Genomic DNA, 21,453 nt, shown 5'->3' with positions numbered 1-21,453 from the left:
GAAAGTAATAATTACACTACTAATGCATCTGAGAAAGCCCTGCGATTAGTGCTTTGTGCAAATTCTGTGGAGGTTAATTATGTAAAAAATGATTGCTGAGATCTTGCCATCATAAGTAAGTTCAGCTCCAATAGAACTTTCCATACCGTGAGAATTTTCAGACATAATTATTTACATGCAGTATATGACTTTTATATTTGACTTCATTTTTTTGTTTATTTATATTTGCAGTTTCTACTCATCACTAGGGAGACTAGACTTAAAAAGTCAAAGATAGTTTTGAGTGAACTGAAATTCCGATGGAATATCCTGGATTGACGGGCCTGACATTAGAGCTAAGGTCTGGCCTGAAATGTTAATCATTACGTTCGGGTCGTGTCGAGCTTCTCTATCGCTGACTTTTTTTAAATAAAATATATATGTTTATAAAAAAATATATACTAACACTTTGTGTGGATACTGAACAAAGGCACTTGTTATAAATCAGAGAAGGTGTAATGGACCTTTCCGCGACCTTTAACCCGAACCCAGCTCGGGCCTTCGAATGCGGTTAATTGGTCGTTTTTTTTTACCCACGGCCCCGTCCTAAGAATCCAGTGAATTAGTCGGGCCAAGCTGGAAATTTTGGGCCCAATCTACCTGACATACATAGTTGAGACTCTTTTCTTTGTTTTCTGTCAGACTCATCTAGGAGCGCCGCTGCTTTTCCACATCTCGCTCCACCCTGAAATGCCCTTTTGCCAACTTATGCTCACTCTCAAAAAACATGATCGAATTAGCTGACTATTTCGACATCATTGGATCGTTACCCAAATATTGAATGAACCATTAATTTCTCCCACAGATGCTTACAATCATTTTACCTTTATTATAAATTACAAGTATCGTTGCCTTGGCAACCACAAAAATGTACATGACCCACTGATAATAAATAAATATACAAGATAGCAGAGATCAAAATAAAACTTCTTTTCGCTCCATGGTGATCAAACTACATAAAAAGATCATTGATGCAGAACTGGACAGCAAGAGCACTTAATGAATAGATAGTTCAAAATGCAACTGATTGAGATGATTGCTGCCAAGAAAAGCATGGAGTGGGGATACTCAGAATAATCGCATATATATTGTTCCATAGTCAGTAGCTAGAGACAGTGATGCCATATATGGGATCGCAGACATTTGGTGCAAAGAGCATCGGAGATGGTCATAATCCCTTAGCTAGGAGCAATAAATACTAGGAGGCTAAGGTGTGGTATATTTTGAGCATGAATTGGGATTCTTCTCATTAAAATTACTTGAGAATTATGGAAATAATACCCTAAAAAACCAGGGAAATGGAGACAGAATGGGAATTCAATCATTTTAAGCCAAACTTTCAACGTAATATAAAATTTCAGACTTAAGCTAAACAGACATTTAAAGAAGAAAAGAATTGTTTACGCCAAAGTTTTTGGGTGCTCCCGTAGTATGTGTACCAGGTTAGGATGTAATTTTATTCTGATTTTCCTTATTTTAGTTCTATTACGAGTTCGGGGACTCTCTGTGTTAGCCAAGTGAATATATCCCCTGCTCATAGGTTTCAGTCCCTTTACACAACTTGATGTAAAGTAGGCGAACAAAATCAGTTAGGCTACCTCCATATTGGTACACACACTTTTAAAGCGCCAGTTTTTGGTATCAAAATTTGTTTTTCTCAAAATTCGAGGATAACATTTTTGCAACCAGGAGTTCTTCTAGCTCCACATCCCTGATAAAAACTTAAGATATTTTGTTCAAAAGCTCACATGAAACCAATAATGAAAAATGATGTTTAAGATAAAATCAGACTTACTAATAGAATTTGCTCAAAGTAAGGTCACACTTAACTCAGGAGTAAAGCAGACTCATCTCTGAGTAAAGTTACGGGCACTCACTCAGAAGTAAAGGAGACTCTTTGAGTAAAGTTAATGCACCACTGAAATTCAAGTACTAATGATGAAACCATATAAAATTACTCTCACCCACTCAGAAAATTAATACCTGAGCAAAGTTACATATATGCAAGTACTATTGAATGTATATGAGATTGTGGTTGTGCATTACTCAGCCAAACTAACACTGAGCGAAGTTAAAGGAACCGAATGAAAAGTCAAAGGCTGTTGAAATTGTGGTAGCCAGATCCAATGGCTAACTGTTTGGAGAAAAAACATAGTACTTGATAATCCAGAAAATCATAATTCTAACAAGCACTGGGCTAAACATGACCATATCTTCAAAAAATACTCCAATATCTTGCAACTTTTCAAAAACACAAAATTGGAACGTGCTCGTCAAAACTTGCTCGTTCATTGGCAAAAAGTATTAAATAACATAATTTAAATAAGGATAAATAAAAGTACATGATGGCCTAGTGGTTAGCGCTTGTTGGTGTCAGCAGAGGTTAAAGATCAAAGGTTAAAAATCCATATTTCAAAGGGATTCAATGTCTTTCACATGATACAAGGCTCTGATACATGAGTTACTATTTTTGGAAAACCGAAATCTTCCTGGGTCTGGATTGCCTACCCAGAGCAATGCCGCTCTCTACATGCAATTAATGACATGTAAGCGGCTGCTATATTTTTAGAGGAACCAGAATATCTCCATCGGCATGACCTACCCCAGGGCTAACTCAACTATTTCTACAGAAGGTCTGCGCATAAAACTGAAAAAGTACTGGGGTTCGGTCTTCTGAGTGTGCTTGAAATATATTTCAGTAGAATACTACGACGCCGTGATAAATTCGAACACTAATGATTCTTCGACTCGCATTATAATTGGTTATTGTTGATTATAGTATCAGTTCTTTTTGCATATAGCAAGTGCAACTATGAGCAAATGATAAAAAAAAAACTTCCGGAACTACAAATAAAAATCATTCAGTAGAAGCCTTCAAATTCAAACCTAACTGAACCAATTCTGCAAAATAAATACGATCTGCATCGAATACTCAAAAAGTTCAGACCGCGGTCCGCCAGTTGAGTAGCCCTACCCTATTCATGCGCGTGATGGGATTTTAACCTGTGATTATTTAAATAAATAAACAAATCAAAGCTGAACTCAATGAAGATTTTGCCACAAAATGGATTGTGCCGATATGAAATGAATGGGTGATAAATATTATTTGCCTAATTAAATTTGGCATTTAATTTACATTCCAGGGATACGGAGTCCGAGTCGATTGACTCAATAGTGATAAAAAAAAATCAAGATTTTCCACAGAAACTCAAGAAGCATTAAGTTTACTAAACGTTCTTAACAATCTATTCAAGAAACGACAAAGTTTATGAAAATTTGATTTTCTGGAAGTTCCGAGCTCAGGTCGGAATTTTTTTACGAGCGTATAAATTTATTTCTCAACACAGAGTATATATTGTTTACAATTGTGTGTCGGATCATAAGTTTCACCAACCCAGACGATTGAAAAAATTTTCAGCCTCGACAGATCTAGTCTTTTCTATGTGAAGAATATAACAAGCTGTTCCCATTTTGGGAAAGATGGATAATAACAAGCCTTCAATATGAATTCCTGAATTCAGGTCAAACTAATTGGTAAGTTATGAGGAACTACATGTGGGTGGGCCTGGAGCCTAGTCGCTTATATCAGGATCTTAAATCTGGGGTAACCAACAACCATAATTTTGCAGGTAAAAAGTTCACATTTTTCTCTACTAAACTACCAGTTAAATTTCAGTAATGAAGTTTGTATGCCAGTTGCAGCATAACTATTCTTCTCATTAATACATAGTTTGCTCAAAGTAGGTCCTGAATTTCAACTAAAAGTGGAAAGAGTAATGATAGAAGAATTGCAGGCTATATATTCAGGTTTATAATTGTGACAGTAAATCAAGGTAAACTGAATTATTGTAATAAATAATCATTTGACCATATCTTGGCAGATTCGGTAGCGCCCAATGAGTATAGAAATTATTCTGACAAGTTGTGCTTGATCAATTCTATAACCTATGCTATATATATATCATTCAACCTTATTTTGATAAAAAATCAATCAACCATGACCAGGCAGAATTTGCTCTATTCAATAAACATGGAATTATTCTGACAAGTCATGCTTGACCAATTCTATAGCCCATATATCATTCAACTTTATTTTAAGGAAAAATCAATCAACCATGACCAGGCAGAATTTGCTCTATTCAATAAACATAGAAGTATTCTGACAAGTCATGCATCATTGATTCCAGGGCATAATTCAAATATATTTGATATTTTAGATTCGTATATCAATCAAAACCGATTTTAAAAGATAAAAAGTCATTTCGACTACAACCGATTAATGGCAGATCTCGTGGGATATTTGCACTCTTAACAAGGCTCTGAACAAGAGCATGCTCAGATTTGGGGAGGTGATTAAATTAAGTAAAAGAATAAAATGAATAAAATTATTTATGTTTTGGACCGGGAACCCTGACAGGTATCGGCGGTGATTTCTCGTTTCCAAAATTGGAGTGAGAAACGTCGAACGAAGTGACACGGTTGGTTGATGATGATGTCGTCGTAACCACAACAACAGGATTATCACAATCCATCTCACTCGTTTCCATCGGTAAAAATTCTCCCCCCATCATTGTCTGAGACTGCCAAGGGTTGTCGACTTTCATTGGACTGAAAACATGAAATATTTAAAATAAGGGGGGGTAGCACATAGGAACAGCTAAAACCCAATACTCAGCACTACAGCTAGATTTTTTTAATGCTTTTCCATTTTATCTGCCACATTTCATAATAAAAAGCCAAAAAAGAAAAGCGAAAAAATACTACATTATGGAATGACATTTTCACAGAAAATTAACGTAGTAATTCAGAAGAGTTCTTTCAGAAGTTAAATGACGTCTATTTTATGTTTAATCATTAGAACTCAAATTTTTTTTATATCACGCCCATATGCCTAAAACTCAGAACAAAGCTATGCGATGTGGCCACGTCTGTATTTTTGAAAAAACTGCTATGTGCCCTGTCAGCATTGCATAAACAATTTTTCTTTCACCCTGAGTGGTATTTATAGATTTGAACTCAAAATTTTTGATCTGCGATGTTAATTCCGACACTATGACAACTAGGCACCCACAAATTGCAAGTGGAACTATTTCTAAACTTGAAGTACCTGTGGCCGATCACCAAATCTGTCTGTTTTTGTATAAATAAAAACCGAACCTGAAAGGAGCTCCCGAGAACCTTCTGGGAGACCTGACCCTCGATGTAGGTTCATCATTGTCTTCATGAAGGCTCGCTAGAACTGATGGTGCAACGTAAGTAAAACCGTGGAATACCTGGAAAAAATCAGTGTTCACTTATACAGAAAAATTGAACAATCAATATTTTTTATTTGGGAACCTGAGTTTTAAGCTGTGAGCAGAAATGTATGTAAAATGCATTGAAATAGAATACAGTAATCACAGATTAAGAACTGATGGTGTGACATGAGTAAAACCGTGGAATGAATACCTTTGGTGTTCACCAAAGGAGATGATAGATTCAGAATGTTCTAAAAATTTATTGAACTCGTCTTATTCGCAACTGTAATAGTTTCATAAAATTCTTGATGCCTTTAGAAAGCAAATCAAACTAATATATTTTTATTAGAAAATTTGCTCAATAAAAATTCATGAACATCTCTCGGAAGCAAGTTACGGAGGACCACTGGAATGCCAAAATCTACTGGAACTAAATTCCATTGTGATTCTGCATTAGAGGTAAGATCGGGCCCAAAAATTCCAGCCCGACCCTACCCAGGCCTGTGGGTTTTAAACCCGAGCCCGACTAATAAACTGGATTTGCAGGCCCGAGCCCGAAGAAAACTCAAAACTTCACATTATATTTAGGAGTTCTTTGGATTGTCATTGCTATTATTTATCCAAATTATTTATTTTACAACAAGTATTCCTTAGTTTAGCATCCACACATAGTTTTAGTATATACATTTTATGAACATATATTTATTTAAAAAAAAAAGTCAGCGATAGAAACGCCCGATCCTACCCGAACTTAATGATTGACATTTCAGGTCGACTGAAATTAGGGCCGCGTCGGGCTTCAGATCGTAGCTCTACTCTGTATTACATCTAGTTTTTTTACCGCTTTTCCATTTTATGTGGCACGATTAATAATGAAAAACAAAAGCGAAAAAAGGTGCATATACACAATAAATTCATATTCATTTTCATTAAATGTGGATATCGTGAATGGTACATAGTGGAGGCCTTCGCTTGTGGCCCCCAAACTGATTTGTGGTGCCCCGGATGAGAGCCCGGTTTGAGAAGCACTGCACTAAATAAACATTTATATGTAACCTATCACATACCTGATTCATGCTCTCAGATAACGGACAATTATCGGGGCTGTCAACTGGTGGTTGCTTTGTAAATTTCACGTCAAACTGGGAGACATCTTCATCGTTTTTGATTGGAGGAGTAAAAGGGGGTTCAACCTGAGTGAAAAAAAATGAATTATATGTTCAGGGAAATTTTAACCCGGAAAAGTCCTCCCAAACTTTTCAATGTTTGTTGGGGCTAAATTTTGTACGTTTGGATATTCCATGGAGAAAATTGTGAGCTTTCCAAGAAAGAAAGAAATCAAGGGATGAATTTCCGGTACTCCCTTAGTATGTGAACCATGATGGCGGACACCGGAATGAAGTATGTGTATCAGGTTAGGGTTAGGCCATAATTTCAGGTACAAATATACGGAAGTCACTTGGCTAGTCACGGAACTCGTAATAGACCTAAAATAAGGAAAATTGGAATAAAATTATGGCCTAACCATAACCTGGTACACATACTACGTTTCGGTGTCTGCCATCTCGGATTACCAAATTTTCATGTTTTTGGAAGGGCAGGTCTTTCCTATTCAGAGTTACACACGATTTTCGCTCTGAACCTAGGCTATGCACGAGAATTCACTGATATGTAAGTAGGTACTAAAGATGAAATAAAATTGGAATCCTTTTATTTGTCAGGATTACAACAGTTTTATCAAACCCTGAGTGAGTTAGCGGGTATAAGATTGAGCCAGTGATTTTAAAGTTAAAAACGACCTGATTTAGAATACTGAATACAATATTTCAAAATGGAAAGTTACTTAGTTTCGAACATTCTCCATCTCTACCCAGAACAAATCGAATATTCAAGAATTCAATATATGTAGTATATTTTTGAATTTAGGAATAACCTATTTTTATTTAAAAATTAGTAATTTTAAGCTGTCAGAAAAGTATATCACAATAAACTGGTAGCAAATAACACAAGGAAAACAATGATCTTTTATATTTGTGTTGTTTTTCAACATGAAGATATCGTAATTAATGTAATTTTCCACATGAACTTTTCCCAATTTAGAGTGTGCTCGCTGTTTCATATTCGAAAATCTTTTCTCACAAAGTATTCGGAATAGTAAAATATTTGGTCATTCTTGTCTATCTGCCTCGACAGATTGACTAAAAAATTCAAATCTTACCTTTTTAAGCAGCAAATCATTCCAATCAATATGCCTGAAGAATGAGTGGGCCTGTACTGCCCCAGCGTCCTGGTGCCCAGCTCCGAGACGAGACACAGTATGGCGTTTCAGTAATTTCTTCAATAAGTCTCGCGCCTCTGGAGTCAAGTACCTTGGTAATGTTAATTTACCATGTAGAACCTTATCTATAGTTTTCTTGCGGTTTTCGGCTGTGAATGGTGGAGCCCCTGCGATATAAAGACAGAATTACAAAATCAAGTTTATACATGATTTTTGGACTTGCGATATGAAAGACAGAATTTTAGAATCGAAGTGTTCGATTCGAAGTGTTATTTTGTATGACCTTTCACACTGAGCAAGGCTCACTACAAACATCCTCTAATATAGAAACTATTATTTAGGCAGGGCCAGGATCTTTCAGGTTTGACATTGCCTTCCCCATTTTCTATATTCTGGGTTTAAACCAGGGGTATGCAAGATATTCGGAACGAGGGGTCAAAATTTTTGCCTATCTAGACTGGCGAGCCCTGTAAGTATGAAGTAAAAGTTACATTTCATGGACAATATTTACAGTTTTACAAAAGCAAGAGTGAAAAACAATAAGCCTCGTGCTTGATCGCAATCCCAACAAAGTCCTTGAGCCCTTTTTTGCTAAAACAGCAAAATTTGGTTTTAGCTTGGTTGTGGCAGCATCGGGCAGGCCAGATTGAAAATACCCAACGGGCCAGATTTGGCCCGCGGGCCGTAGTTTGCCCATGTCCACTAAGCCAGACACTTTCATTTCAAAACTTTATCACTCTCAGCAATTCAATGTGTAGCCATCAGGGCTGTGATAAGAAATTAATTCTTAATGTCCAAAGATTTATTGATATAAACTGAGCGCAGTACGACTATTGTTGATAAACTTCAGTTTGCATTGAGAATTTTGATTGAGCCATACCCTGGCACCGGTACCCTTACTGTACATAGGCCTACCGGCATAAATTCAAAGATTCAGTGTCGGTAACGTCGCAGTAGTAGGGCGATATTAAATATTGAAAGTGTTTCTGTTTACATATGGTGAGCTCACTTCACACAAAGTGTTTGGTTGATAAAATACAACTGTTTTAATTTGGTTTCCAGTAGACTACTGGTAACTGTAGGCCTAACGTAATATTTGAATGGGTCGTGTGGCGTAAGGTGCCAGTACTCTGCAACGTTGAACGCTGAATAGTCGGCCAAAATGATCTAACTCGTCTATCTTTTATGCCCCCAATTAATTCGTCGTTTTGTTTTCAGATTATGGGCAAATTTCAACGGGAAAGCAACCCCTCATCCTATTCCGCAAATAACTTCACAGAACTTCAATCAAGAACGTGCATTTAATTTTGATACTTTAATCAACATTTGTATTGAATTTATTGAAAATAAAATATATATATGCAGTGTTTGCAAATCACGACTCATTTGCTTTAGTCATAAAACCCTAGTCTCATCTTGTTGGTTTGGACCGGTATGTTAGTCGTTGGTTTGGACATGTAATCGAGGGCGTTAAGTGGTCTCCGTGACTACTTTGACTTTTCTAAACCGAACCGGTTCGCTGGACTGATATTGATGGACATGTAATCAGGCCTAATATGTATTCAAATACGGAAGATTAAATATATTTTAATTTGAGCATGTTTAAGGAAGAACACAGAGAAGTACATATATTTAATAGGACTGGAAAATCGAATTTGTAAAATAAACAAAATTATTTGGTTTCCAGTAATTATTTGAAGTACTTATATCATGTCACTTATTAAGTCTTAATAAGATTGGACATCCCAAACAGCGGCATTATTACTCAAGTATGTTGTAACAATGTCAATAGTGTGAGTGATTGTTACATAACAACACCGATATAGGAATGTGGTTCTGTTTGCTAAGTTATGTCGTAAATGCCAACTCAACGTTTCTTAAATGGTTGAAATCGAATTCAAAATTGAATAATCACGCCGATGCGAAATAAAAATATTCAATGATTTAAATTCTCAATTTTAATTTAGAGGAACTTCATTTCATTTTTTCAAAAGGGCAATGATGCCCCAAGCAAATCACTACCAGATATACATTGAGTCATATCAAGAGTTGTTGAATGTTTCTACTTAGTTTAGAATACAGTTGCCTGCTTCCACTCCACTCAAAAACTCCAAATTGAAGGCATAAAAAAATGAATAAAAGTGTCATACCAGTAAAATATATCAAACATTAAATTTCAGCGAATGTTGAAATGAATGTACCAAATGAGCAAATGCCAGAAGGTTTTTTCTGCGAAATACCGTATTTGCTCATTTTGTAGCTCGGGCCCATGTTTTTTAACCAAACTCACTAACAGGGCCCTTATTCAAACCGGCCGGGCCCTTATTCTAGCACAGGCGCTTGCTATTTTTGAAGTATTATTTTTGAACGAACATATACAGTATATAAAAGAGGGAGGACTACTAGCCTTATGCTACAAATTCTAAATTATCCATAGGCCCACGTCATCTCAAAAATAGTATAGAAATTTAGGTACTCCCGAAGTATGTGAACCAAGATGGCGACTACCAGAACGTACTAGGTTATGGTTAGGCCATAATTTCATTCCAATTTTTCTTATTTTAGTTCTATTACGAGTTCGAGGACTAGCCAAGTGACTCCAGTAGTATTTGTACCCAAAATTATGGTACCTGGTACACATACTATGTTCCGGTATCCGACATCTTAATTCACATACTTCGGGAGCACCGAAATTCATACTATTTTTTTAACACCGATTGTGCTCTATCTTTTCCTAACTTGAATTAATCTAGTACACTAGTATTCAAACAAACTCAAGTCTTACCTGTCAGCATGTCAAACATTAACGCTCCCAGGCTCCACCAGTCAACGGCTTGGTTGTGTCCTGATCGCAGCAGAACTTCTGGAGCCATGTATTCTATCGTACCGCAGAATGTGTGCGTCATGTTGCCTTCTAGGATAGATTCCTGTTAAATAAAGGGTTAAGGTATAATTTCCATCTTGTGTTTAAATTACATGCCTATCACCTGCCGTTGGAAGGGCTCACTATATTATTAAGTCATCGTTCTGACTACATTCTCCCCGTATATTTATACAAAAATTCCTATTCTATTTAGATTAGTCAGGTATACCCGAGCCCTCATCTACGGTAACTACAAAAAATGAGTCCTGATAAAAGAGTTTCGATACATGTGACTGTTGAAAAGATAAGTTTATGTCTGTGGGTTCACCCTTGCAATGGGGTTGGATAACGGTTGACAAGAGACTTGTTTCAACTCTATTTGAGCGCTCCTGTCATTGTGCTCAGCACAATATAAGTGGTCCCATGTACAAAGATTTTTTTTGAGATAAAAAAGTTGTCTAATATTGAAAAACATTTTCCCAGACACTATGAGAGTGGGCTTCTAACTGCATCTGTAAGTGAAAAAGCACTGCACATATTTTGAGCTTACGCATTCATTGGCCAGGCTACTCATTATAGCAGACAGTTATTTTTTATACGACAGTCGACATCGCATATGCTCTCCAATCAAATCTCTCTCAAGCAGCAAATAATATGTAAAGAACTACAATATACTGGGACTGAAGAACTGAATATATCCGACGTCAATGGTCTACCCAATTTATGATACCCTGGGTGCGGTGACGGGCACAGGATTTGAACCTAGGACTTTTAACCCATAGTGCCAACATAGTCAAGTTCAACGCTTTAACCACTAGGCCATCACTATTGATTAAAATTATTCTAAATTGAATTCTACAAAAATATTTTGGTGCTCCCGAAGTATGCGAACCAAGATGGCGGACATAGGAACGTAACATGGGTAACAGGTTAGGGTTAGGCGATAATTGCTTTCCAATTTTTTTTTATTTTAGTCCTATTATCAGTTCGAAGACTAGCCAAGAGCCTCCCGTAGTATTTATACCTAAAATTATGGCCTAACCCTAACCTAGTACACATATTACATTCCGATGTCCGCCATCTTGGTTCGCATACTTCGGGAGCCCCAAAATATTTCCAATAATTGAATTTATGGAAATCTTTTCTCCCTGAGAATCAATCTACATCTACTTTCTCCTAATACGTTTGACCGACTAATCAAATTGTTGAAAGAGGTGCATTGAGAGGATGGGCAAAACACGTTCACAAGATAAATTATTAATACCTTGGGATCTGGCATTTCAATAACTATCAGTTTTACTAATGTTTGTTGCTATATTCAGAATGATTTGAAAATTGATTGCAACTTTTTCATTTTTCAGAAATTTGCTCAAAGCAAAGTTTCGCACACTCGCTTCCAAATATGGAAGATAGAAGATATCAGTTTTACTAATGTTTATTGTAATATTCAGAATGATTTGAAAATTGATTGCAATTTTTTCATTTTTCAGAAATTAGCTCGAAGCAAAGTTTCGAACACTCACTCCCAGATATGGGGAACTCATCTCTGAGCGAGGTTATGGGCAACCATTAAAGAAGATCACTGACTATGATGAATCATGGTCCAGAATGCTAATTAATAAATACTGCAGTGAGACTTGAAGCAACTGACACCACTCCCGTAGTATGAGTAGAAGGTTAGGGTTATAATTTTATTCTGATTTTCATCATTTTAGTTCTATTACAAGTTCGGGCGCTGTCTGTGTTAGCCAAGTGAATAGTCGTCCTGCCCATAGGCTTCAGTCCCTTTACACAACTTGATGTGAAGAGACGAACAAAATATTGGTACACACACTTCTGGAGGGTGAAGAAATCTACATAACTGAAGTTATTAGAAATAGATTTAGGCCTAAATTTTTTTGTCTGTCCTTCAAGTTCTTGGAATTTTTCTTTTCTTTTCTGGTAGTTACAATGACAGTAAACGAGTGACAGCCAACCAAATCAATTCAACAGTTTTAAATAAAAATTGCTATTTTGTACAAATTGATTTGGTGTTTGCAAAAAAAATCCAACAACTAATAACAATCTTAACTTTTCTGAGTTATTGTAGAGTCGAGACAAAAAGAGTGAATGTTGGAATTTTAAATAAACTTTAATTTAAAAAAAAAACTGCAACGAAACAGATGCTTTTCAAACCGGTTTTCTAATCAAAGTTTGAAGCGATATGAGTATTTCAATTAAAAGGCTGAGATGTTGAGACTTATGCATATTCAATGAGTTTGAATTTAAAAATACAGTTAAATATTGAAATAAGGACTGGTTCCATGTATCACTGCAGTCGAACCAAATACGACAATTTTTGGAAAATGTGTCACAAGCTATTTAGATTTTACCGCAACAATATATTATGAATTCAGAAACTATTGGCCTTTTTAGTCATAATGTAAGACTTTAATTGTTTAGAAATTATTCCCAAAGTCAAGATTGTTAAAATATTGAATATGATCAACTTCAAATTGTAGGATAGGATTTCCATATTTATTCCGGGGGAATGAAAAGACGTTACAATTACAACAGCTTAATCATATGATGAACCACGGCCTCTCGTCTTGTTACCAGTCTATTTTGGGTATAAGTAGGGATGGGCAATGTAGAATAATTTACTATTCTAGAATATTCTAGAATAGTTAAATCGAATCCAGAATACCGAATCCTATTCTATTTTCATACTTATTCAAATAGAGGGAATTTTCCTGATTGCTGGATTTAGATGTCAAAAAATTATAAATGTATTACTATGAATGTATTGTTTATTTGGAAATGTCCTTAACATTGTATTTGATTTGATACTAAACAGGCATTTCCCAGGACAATGAAATCTAACAATATTACAATATTTTTGCTTTCAATTGTTCCAAATGTATGTAATCTCTAAATACTTATATGCTAAATTACGCTTCAAACACTGTAATAGTAAGCGGTTAAATACCAAAATAGATATGAAACGGCATTAAATCATTATCAATGTTATAGAGTGTCGAGTGTACTAAAACACACCCGCTGAGAATTAATTAGATGCGGGACCAGCGTGTGGCCACTGCAACCTATGCGACCGGTGTAAAATATTATATTTAACCACTATCAATTAAAATCAACTTATTATTATTCTGTGCGATCAAGACGTGCAAAACAAGGTTCCCGTAAACGCGATTTCGTAGTTAGTTATTAGTTAACATCATCTAAAGACGAATTCAATTTCTATTATTATCGTTACATATCATTATCTACCCAGACTTGGCCCTACTCAAACTCAATACGTAACTATTTTCGCCAGATGTGGCATTTGTGGCAAGTTTATCGGCGAATAAAATTACTACAGACACTCGATCAAACGTGCGTCTATCTTGAACAATAGAAACGGACCGAAAGATATGTAATCTTTTGGGAGTGAAATTTAAATGCGACAGATCGTCGTGTTATGCGATATAACTTTGTATTTCGGAAACTGGCGTAATAAGAGTAATAAAATTATTCCAAAATAATATTTGATTTAAATTAATCGCAAGTAATGTCATAACATTTTACGCCTGGCTTTTGATTTACATGCATCATTTTCTGGGGAAAACTCGCCGGTCGCGGAAAATCATTTACAGTAATGTAAAATAAAGCAAGGCACGCCTGTAAACAATTGAAGATTGTTGCAATCAAATTATCGGAATATCGCCAGTAAGTCGGCACAAATAATTATTATTATTAAACCCTCGCTAGATAGCAAAGCAGGAAAACGCAAAAAATGGTGCAATAACGAGTCTTCGTCGTAAGGTGTACTTCACGACTTCTTGTCCAGAATACGCCGATTGAGATTACTGTGTTTGATGTTTACCGATTTTACGGGTTCTTTGCGATTAGGCAAGTTTAATTAAACGAGAGAAATTTCCACGCGAGAAAGAACGCTCGTCTTTAATTGTTAAATTAGAAATCCGAAATACAAAAATTGACGCCCGGCGAAAACGCAAAAATGGAGCAATAACGAGTCTTCGCCATGAGATGTACTTCGCCGACTTCCTGTCCGGAATACGCCGATTAAGATTACAGTGTTTGAAGTTTACCGATTTTACGGGTTCTTTCCGAGCAGACGCAAGTCTAGCTAAACGAGAGAGATTTCCACGCGAGAAAAACGCTCGTCTTTAATTGATATTTAGAAACCCGAAATGCAAAAATCGACGCATGGCGCCGGAGAGGCCGAAACCGAATCCTGTTATCGGATCCTGTTGGATTCGAATACTTTGGGATTCGAATCCTCCGGATTCGGTATTCTATATTGCCCATCCCTAGGTATAAGATTAGTTAATTAACCGATTATGTGTTTCAGATGGATGGATTTAATGGTAAAGGGAGTCGCAACCGTTACATGAACCACCCTTCGAATATCTGATTTGTTTTGGACATCTTGGCACCCATGCAGGCGCGCAGCCAGAGTTTTCAAAAGGGGACATCTTGGCACCCATCTGACCCATGTTTCACTAAAATTGAATTTATTAAATCAAGGTATACAGACCTTACAGAGACCAAAATCTGTTAACTTGATGTGACCGGTTTGATCCAGTAATATATTCTCTGGTTTTAAATCCCGGTAGACAATTCCTTCTTTATGAAGATGTCCCAGAGCAAGAGTGATTTCAGCGAGGTAGAAACTGAAAGATAAATTAACAACAAAGTCAAATAACAAAAAGAAACATTTAGGCAGTAAAAAAGCAATGGTAGAATAGTTGCGAAACCCCACTGATGCACTGAGAGCTTTATATAGTTTTTTTGGACACAAGTAGACAAATGGATCGTTTTGTTATTATGTTGTTGTTATCACTCTTGTTGTTGTTGTTGTTGTTGTTATCTTATGGAAAATTCACTTTTCTCATTCTCTAATGGACCAATTGCTTTAAAATTTTCAGTGATTAAAGATTGTTACTTTCATTTGTTCCTAAATTTTCTATAAATCCTATGAGATCTGATATTTGATCCAAAATTTTGCTATATTTTTATTTTCCACAGGAATACAGTTTTTGATCCACCAGAGGTGACGGCTGTTCCCGATTTGACGCAATGCTACATAAATTTTGTTTTGGGCTTGGGGTCCATATATTTGAGCATCGTCCCCTTGTTTTTTATACAATTTCTTCGAAAAAAGTCTTTAACTCTTACATGAGGGTGGAAAAAATACCGATGCACCACTGTATGTATGTATGTACCAAGAGCTTTAAATACAGGTTCACATAAAAGTTTACTTAAAGGGATCTACTATTTCTTCTTATTCATATCTTGAAACAAGGCCCTGTTTGAGCAGATACTAATATCTTACGACAGTACAGCACACTATCCAAATTCCAAGAATTTCCCTCCATTTAGCTCAATAAAACAAACACTCTATGTGTCTCACAAACGAGGAGCGTCTGGGACCACGTCAGATGCTTCATATCGTGCCATGCTTGTTTCAATAAAAATCTAAATTAATCGAGGCCGTCACATGACCAAAATTGCCGTTTCTTGCTAAAAACTCTTGAATGCTACGGTAGAATTTTTTTTCCTTAGGTAAATCGGATTATTTTTTCCCAAGGAATTCAATGATGACGTTACTAGAGTGCACTTCTTTGTAGTATTTTGCTTCATTATACTGCATTATTACCGATATTGAGGGACAACAATGTCCAGACGTCTCCCAAAGAAGGGGTGTCTGATCATCTGTAAAATGGGTTTCTCTGAAACGGGACAATGTCACCCGATTTGTATAGTGTGCTGTACTGTACGATATGCTACCTTTAGTTAAAAGGACATATATATTATGGCATATCAGTATTTAGGGATTACAAACATTAGGACAATTGGAGGCAAAAAATATTAAAATTTCTTAAATTTTATTGTCCTGGGAAATGCCTGTTTCGTATCATTAAATCCAATGTTCAAGGCATTTCCAAATAAATAATACATTTATAGTAATACATTTACAACTTTTTAACATCTAAATCCAGCATTGTGGAAATTCCCACTATTTGAATAAGTATGAAAATAGAATAGGATTCGGTATTCTGGATTCGATTTAACTATTCTAGAATAGTAAATTATTCTACATTGGCCATCCCTAATGCCGAGGTCTCCGAATTCACACCTGGATTTCTGATTTGCACGTCGAGCTCTGTGATTACACACCCGATTTCTTGTGAAAAAAAATCATGAAATCCAGATAGGTCTTGATTGATATGGGGGATTGATGCGATTTGAAGGCAAATGTGCAAATCTGCGATGCCAACACACTCAAGTCTAACGCTTTAACCACGAGACCATCACATCGCCTTAACAATCTAGAAATCAAAAATATAATTACCAGGCCATGTCTTCCATAAATATTCCTTCACGTTCAAGATGCATGAATAGCTCCCCCCCGCTTAAATATTCCAAAATTAAATATAATTTTCCTCCAGTTTGAAAAGCGCAAAATAAATCCACTATAAATGGATGCTTTACATCTTCGAGTATATTTCTTTCCGCTTTCGTATGAGCAGTGTCCTTTTGATTTCGCACAATTGTCGCCTTTTTTAAAACTTTCATTGCGAATATTTTATTCTTTTCCGGGGAGGTAGTTTTGCGGACTTGAAAAACTTTTCCGTACCCCCCCTTTCCTAAAACTTTAAGTAACTGGAAACAGTGTGGACCAATTTTCTCTGTTCCTTTATTAACTAAAGCGTCCTGGATTTCGATTTTTTCTAATTCTTGTGGATCTTCGATTCCTTGAAGGGGAACTTCCCCACATTCGTAAATCTCCCCCATTGCTGACCCTTGACCTCCGCAGTCCAGATCAAGTTCGAATACACCCGCCATTTTGGTCTAGGTGTCCGCAGTATTTTCAATACTAAAAAGATTTAGAGATCTGAATAAAAATAAATATAAAAACATCATAGGATATTTGCTCAAATCACACTTACTCCAACAAAGGAGGGGTCTCATGTAGTTTCGTACCTAACATACTTCTAGTAGGCGTAGCATAACAATTTTTCCACATGTCAATCCTAACCCCCATCTGACTGCCTGACCACACCATCCAAAAATTAGTCACCACGACGTCACAGTGACGCAATAGAGCCCTTCAAACTATGCGAACTGTCATCCAAGACGCGCAGGCGAGAACCCGAAATCGAACAGTCATTTCTCTCGTTTTCTCATTGTAACGATCCCGATAGGAGAGAGATTGCTGACAATAATCAGTTCTTTGAGAGACTTATTCAATTCTATAATTAGTCTCAAAAAGCTGAAAGGTCGAAATGTAACACCATCTTCAGTTGTACTTACTTGTACAAAACCTTGCTGGCCTAGTATCACAGTATGACAAGCAGTTTAATACTGTACGTTTCAAACCTTACTCTAGGTTTTGTTCGCTTTTCCGATTCTATAATCAGTTACTTTTACTTTTGTTTTTATTTATTTTTTTTATCGTCTATTGCTGATTATGGAGTCGAAATAAACTTATACTTATATACTGTATATACGGTACCGGTATCGGTATCTACCGGAACCAGACAAAAAGCCAAGTTAGCCATACGAATATCCTGCCCTATCGCCTTTCTTTTCCCAGGATTAAACATAAAAATCTTATCCTAATTTACAACGAGAAATAGACATCATGTCCGAGGATCATTATTCACGCATATCCGTCAAATTCACGCTAAAAACTGTGAAAACTCTCCCCTCGTTAGTCAGACACCTGGCGCCAACGAAACTACTTTCTTCGTTTAATATTCTAAATTGGCCAAGCAAGATTCAAGGTTAATATGAACAAAACGAACTTGGTTCAAACACGAAATTAGTTAAATCGAAGGTCTTTGTTGAAGTGAACGTCACAAGATGGGATATTGCGAAACACCGCGCTGTTTCACCATGACAGTGGTGCTCAGAGTCATAACCGGATTTATGACGGTATTCGTGATAGACGAAGGGTGAGATTTGATATTTTTGAACTGCGCCGTTCAACGAAAAATGGGTGGAAATGTGGATAAGACGGATGATACTACTGGACACCATTCGGTCGATTCGTTTATCAATCACCTCAGTGATTCAAATATTTATTTCGTCGTTCAAAACCAATATACGATGAAAAAAATACCTATAATACATGTAACAGATCACAAAAACATATATCAGCTCATTGCAGTTCATGAGTTGCCGTGAAAAACTAAACAAGTCATCGATACTTTGTAGTTGAAATAAAGCAGCAAATACAAGAATAGAAAAACTCAATATTCAACATTTTTCTAATTGAACTCGTCGGTGTGGCGTATCATGATTAGCATTAGGAACACGCTGGCCACCTACTGCGTGGGTTTGTAGGTTTGAATCCCGCGGAGGATAATTATGTGCAAGAGGATTGCCCTGTTGGAGTTGTTCCAAAATGTATGTTTGTTTATTTGCCTCAAAAAACGAAACAGTATCTGCATAATTATTGCACAATATAACAGTGACGGGATTTATGTTCAAAACCTTACTGACCTAAAACACAGTGGTGTGACATGTTACCCCTAAAAAGTATAACAGACGTTTGAGACCGCTGCGTTATAATAGGACAGCATACATGGAATATGAAAAGACGTTGTAAAAATTCGAACAACAATATGGGTTGTATTTATATCACTTAGCCCAGTGGCGTAGCCAGACTCTCGTGCCCCCCCCCCCCCCCCCCCCGCAAAAATTAGGGCAAATAGCGTCATTTCCACTGAAAACTCTCGGACATAAGCTAAAACAACGCTTTTTATTTCGACAAAAAGCATAACATGTCGCTATTAAAAGGCAATGGTAACCTAAAATTTGCCGTTTATTTTGGTCACTTTAAATTTTTTTTTCATACGTGCTCCCTCTTCTGCCCTTTTTCTGCGTTTCTGTGCGCCACTGAGAGGTTTTTCTTTCGACATCATTCTGACATCCTTCGTAATTTTGCCGGTGCGATCAAACCACAAGACGCCGAAAATCGACGACTCCCTGGCATTGTTACGTAACAAAACGATTTGAGCAGAACTAACATCAACGTTATAAGATGTGCACTACTGGTTTTGCAATGCAACTTTTGGTTTTGCGGCCTAAATTTCTAAATTTTAACCGCTTGGGCCTCTTTGCGCTGTGGGCCCTCTCGCGACCGCGGGGACTGCGAGGGTGGATGCGTGGATGCTACGCTACTGACTTAGCCTCTTTAGGTCAGCTTTTAGAGTCCCTCTTTATTTCTAACGCCTCACACCTTCACTTCGAACAAGCCTATTCATAAAGTTCGACTGATATTAAAAAAGAAACAGCTGTTGAAAGAAAGGTAGTCGAGCCCATGCACTTGAAAACGAAGAACTGACTAACTAACCCAAATCCGACATGGGCTGGTAACCGGACGAGAGGCCGTGTTTCGCCATATGATTGAGCCGTCTTATATGCTTTCCCCTCCCCCGCGATAAACTTGTAAATCCTATAATGTTTCTTCTTTTGTTTTCATCGTGGTTCATCATCCAGAAATACAAGCAATCAATAAAAATATTCATTTTTCCTGTTAAGGGCGATTTATCTTATCAAACCTTAGGAAACGGAAATCCATGTAAATCAATCGAGCGGCAATGACCACGACTGTTGGCGCATCGCCGAGGCGATAAGAAAACGTTCTGTGACAATGCCGGATTTGCTCTTTTTTGTTGTTTCACTTTTTCATATTGTCATTTTGTCGTGTGCAAGAATTCGCCGAGTCGCAGCTGTTGTTTCGACTAATATATTGCATTTCAACCCTCTTGCCACTCATGCACGTGAATCCTTTGTTATCAGGTTTCTTCCAGTTTAGCGTATGCAATTCCAAAGAGGAAAGGTCCCAATCCTTCTAATGATAAGGAGTTCTATACATATCGTTGGATATCAGTGACGGCTTGTACACGGCCATGTTCGGAGCGAAAGGCGCAAATGAGCATTTTTAAAAAGCACCAAAGATCTGAAATCGATCGATTAGTTGCAAAGAAAACGAAATCTCAACGACAACTTAGCAGAACGATCTATTTCGTACACCAGTGGTTCTCAAACTGGGCGTCGCACGCCCAAGTGCGTCGTTCCAATATTGATAGAGCGTCGCAAAATTATTCTCCTTTTGCGGATTTGTACCTGCGGTGCGTAGAAAAAGTCAAAATACTTTCGTTATTCTCGTTTAAATCATACTTGAGAATTGGAAATGAAAATATATTAATTATTGTAGCGATCGATCTTATCTATATGTGACTCGACAAACATCACGGATCATTCAATACTGTTCCAATTATGACATCACACAGGCTGGATCAGATTGAGTCATGCATGCCGTTCATTTCTAATTCTTTCATGAACATGGGAACATCAAGCGTTGTTCAGCACTTCGTCTGCGCGTTAACCTAAACAGATATCCAATATTGACACCACAGCAGTACTCTTCAGGCATAATTTAAATAAAACTCATTGTAAAAGAGGTCTCTTATTGGAAGGTATTCAGACATTTTTCACGGGAAGTCGCAGCTTGGCCATATTTTTTGGAGAGCGTGTTAATTGCGTGAATCATGACGTCTCTGAGCGAAGTTACTCTTTCCCCATAAAAGTTCGCCGCGCCATATTGATGGGGCAATAAAATAATTCGAAATATTGGTTATATAGAACGTTTATAACTTTTTAACAATTATTGTTAGCAAATTAATGGACATCTCAAACGAAAGCAAATTTTATCGTGCAGTGAGATAAAATGTTACTTTTTGAAATAACGCTTGTCAAAAAGTGAAAAATTGATTTTAGTTTAAATATATTTTTCTGCTTCAAAGTGACTTATGATCCCAAATCTCGTATTTGGTGATGAATATATTACCAATCTCATAGAGATCCTTTCATGTTTTCAGCTAATACTTGAATTGCTTCCGTGGCTATTGTATAACCAAAGTTATAGCGAATTGTGCAATTCTTCATTCTTGTGTCGGATGATCAAGTTCAACATGGGGCCATGACGTACTGATTACGAACCTACGCAATAGCGATCTTAT

At 36.8% G+C, this 21,453-nt stretch overlaps 1 protein-coding gene across 1 annotated transcript; it reads right to left on the bottom strand.

Moving 5' to 3' along the window:
• Positions 1–848: 848 nt before the first annotated feature.
• Positions 849–17,319, bottom strand: LOC120346821 (ribosomal protein S6 kinase beta-1-like). The gene is made up of 7 exons (XM_078115555.1): positions 16,773–17,319; positions 14,955–15,090; positions 10,340–10,481; positions 7,495–7,721; positions 6,344–6,469; positions 5,197–5,312; positions 849–4,647 (listed from the first exon to the last, which is right to left on the bottom strand). Exons 1-7 carry the CDS (start codon positions 17,264–17,266, stop codon positions 4,425–4,427), a joined length of 1,464 nt encoding a protein of 487 aa, XP_077971681.1. The 5' UTR covers positions 17,267–17,319; the 3' UTR covers positions 849–4,424.
• Between the last annotated feature and the right edge of the window lie 4,134 nt (positions 17,320–21,453).

The sequence above is a fragment of the Styela clava genome, chromosome 8 (assembly GCF_964204865.1).
Source record: "Styela clava chromosome 8, kaStyClav1.hap1.2, whole genome shotgun sequence".
Classification (NCBI taxonomy): Eukaryota; Metazoa; Chordata; class Ascidiacea; order Stolidobranchia; family Styelidae; genus Styela; species Styela clava.
This window is presented reverse-complemented; position numbering and strand designations above follow the sequence as displayed.

Coding starts and splice junctions, on each gene's coding strand:
- LOC120346821 (XM_078115555.1), bottom strand. CDS start 17,266: ATGGCGGGTGTATTCGAACTTGATCTGGACTGCGGAGGTCAAGGGTCA. Junction 15,091..16,772: donor TTTATGGAAGACATGGCCTG/GTAATTATATTT, acceptor TTTATCTTTCAG/TTTCTACCTCGCTGAAATCA. Junction 7,722..10,339: donor AATGTTTGACATGCTGACAG/GTAAGACTTGAG, acceptor TTTATATCGCAG/GGGCTCCACCATTCACAGCC.